Here is a 2,412-nt window from a genome sequence, read left to right as displayed (position 1 = left end):
GCGAGGGCGCGTGTCTTCATCCTTTGCCGCTTGTGGATGATGGGGACACGAATGGCTTCCTCTTCTGCGCCAGTGCGTGTAGCCGCCTCCGCCACATCGACAGCAGAGCGGGCCAGCAAGGCAGGCCTCGCACTCCCGTCCCCATCTGCTTATTTACGACGGGCACACCTATCCCTATAACCCTTGTACTCCTCTGGACCAGAGAAGGGGTGCAAGATGGACCTCGAGCTTCCAGCCCAGCCGGATCCGAGCGCTTGTTGCGCCGACAAAGTGGATTCATGCCAGATCGAATCCTACCTGGGTCGAGCGCACTCCTTCCGGGAGCGGCCGAGGGCCATGTGAACGGCCACAACCTCCTCCTGACCTCCTCCCCGCATGGGACGATACCCAATCGATGGATTAGGAGTGGTCGGAGTTAGATCCGCTACCCGCCATGTCGGAGACGGCCGGAGATCGCCGAAAGGGAGCTTGGAAACGGAGCTGAGTGGAGTGGAGTGCCGATTTGATGCGGTGAGCGGATGGGGACGACTATATGTGGAGTCGAGGTGGGCCATCGTGGGCCGGATCCGACCTGACGGACGCATCCAGGCACGCCCGGTCCTCCCGGAACCCGCCCTAGATTTGGGCTGGATATGAGGGGTGCCGGTCAGTCTGAACATTTGAGGCCGGTTATTGAGGCTTGTGTCTCGGTTGAGTTTTTTAACTATTAGTGATTGGGCCGTCCTCCCGGACTTACAGGATGCTTGAGACTTCCGACTGTAGATGCTTTCACTATGTTTGTCGCGCAAGTATACTGCATACATATGTATATGTAAGAAAATAAATTTGAAATCCAAAATCAAATTTTTTTAGTTAGTGGTGTACATGCATGTGTAGGCCGTGTACAAAGAACAAATGCAAGAGCACATCCAGTCCTGTCGGCTGTCGCTGCCAGGGAGCTTCAATTTGCGGCGGCCGGCGGCAAAGTGTCGTGGCGGTGGTCACCCTCGTAGGTGACGATGAGCATGGCGGGGTCGTCGGTGGCGCGTTCGACGTGCTTCCGCGCCGGGCAGCCCTTGGCGGTGCTGCACCTATAGTAGCAGCGGGGGTAAGGGGACCCCTTGATGGGCTTCTGCCCGTACTTGCGCCACGAGTAGTCGTCGCCGGGGATGTCCGCCGTGCGCGAGCTTACCGCGGGCACGCGCGTGGTGTACTTCACCCGGTGCTTGCGCTTCTTCGAGCAGTGGCACCGGCCACCGGCGGCGGCGGCGGCGACGTCGGAGTGCGCGCCGCTCGCGCAGGGCGTCTGCTGCTGCTGTTGCTTGCGTTTGGTACCAGCCGCGAGCGGCGGCTTTCCGGAGGACACCAGCTGGCCCGGGCCCTTGGAGACGCTGCCCTCGCCCCCCGCCGTCACCGACGAGAAGAAAGACGTCGACGTCACCGAAGCAGCGGCTGCCGCTGCCGGCGCCTTCGAAGGCTTGGTGAAGTCCAGCGTCAGGCTTTTCTGGGGCGCCAACTGCTGCGAGGCTGCCGGTGCCGGTGGCCGGGCCGGCATCCGAGGAGGAGAAGAGACAGGAGGGGGAGTCAACGAGGCGGCGCCTCCTCCAACAGGGCCGCGGCGGAAGCGGGCGTGGCCGCTGCGGCCGAGGATGTCGATGACCCGGCGGAACCCCGATAACGCTTGGTCGGCGATCTCCCCGAGCGGCGGCGGCGCGCAGTCGGCGCGGGGGGAGAGCGACGCGACGAGGAGCTCGAGGCTGCTGAGCCCCGCCGCGGCGGCCTCGTGGAAGGCCAGCTGCTGCTCCCCGCCCGCGAGGGCGAGGCCACGTGGGGCGTAGCCGCGTCCCACGAAGTCGACGGCCATGGTCGGCGCCGGAGAAGGACGGGGAAAGGCGCGGCCCTGGCTGCTGCTCGCGGCGGTTCTCGGCTTGGTTGTGTGACTTTGAGATTTGAGGTGCAAATGGATGGACGGAGGCCGAGGGGTTTTATAGCAAAAGTTGAAATGGGAGGAGCAGAATATGGATGCAAGTCAATGGATTGGTTAGCAGCAAAGGGGAACACAAAGCACTGATCTCAGGAATGGGTTGGACTTTGGAGATGAGCATAGAATACAGCAAAAAATGTCATCTCGGTCTCCTCCTTTTTAATATTCAGCGGGAGGTGGAGTGGAGATGCGCAATCTGACTTGCCTTGGAAGTCAGCCCTTGGAAACGGGTGGCAAGCTTCCTAGTTCCAACAACTGCCTCTACCCTAGAGTAGTTTATTATACTCAGCTACACAAAATCCGACCCCTCAGATGTCAGCGGACCGTGACCGGTCATCCCTCAAATTTAGAGCATCTACAGCCGGAGTTGGCAAATCTGGTCTCCTATACGTCCGCGGACGCGCCCGTGCACTCCCTAAATTCGGGCCTCCACACCCGCGTATCTCATA

General features: G+C 60.9%; 1 protein-coding gene across 1 annotated transcript; it reads right to left on the bottom strand.

Moving 5' to 3' along the window:
- Window positions 1-757: 757 nt before the first annotated feature.
- Window positions 758-2,046, bottom strand: LOC123125496 (probable WRKY transcription factor 17). Its single transcript, XM_044545975.1, has one exon. It carries the CDS (start codon window positions 1,841-1,843, stop codon window positions 941-943), a length of 903 nt encoding a protein of 300 aa, XP_044401910.1. The 5' UTR covers window positions 1,844-2,046; the 3' UTR covers window positions 758-940.
- Between the last annotated feature and the right edge of the window lie 366 nt (window positions 2,047-2,412).

The sequence above is a fragment of the Triticum aestivum genome, chromosome 5D (assembly GCF_018294505.1).
Source record: "Triticum aestivum cultivar Chinese Spring chromosome 5D, IWGSC CS RefSeq v2.1, whole genome shotgun sequence".
Classification (NCBI taxonomy): domain Eukaryota; kingdom Viridiplantae; phylum Streptophyta; class Magnoliopsida; order Poales; family Poaceae; genus Triticum; species Triticum aestivum.
The sequence above is the reverse complement of the archived record's forward strand: the minus strand, read 5'-3'. Positions and strand labels throughout refer to the sequence as shown.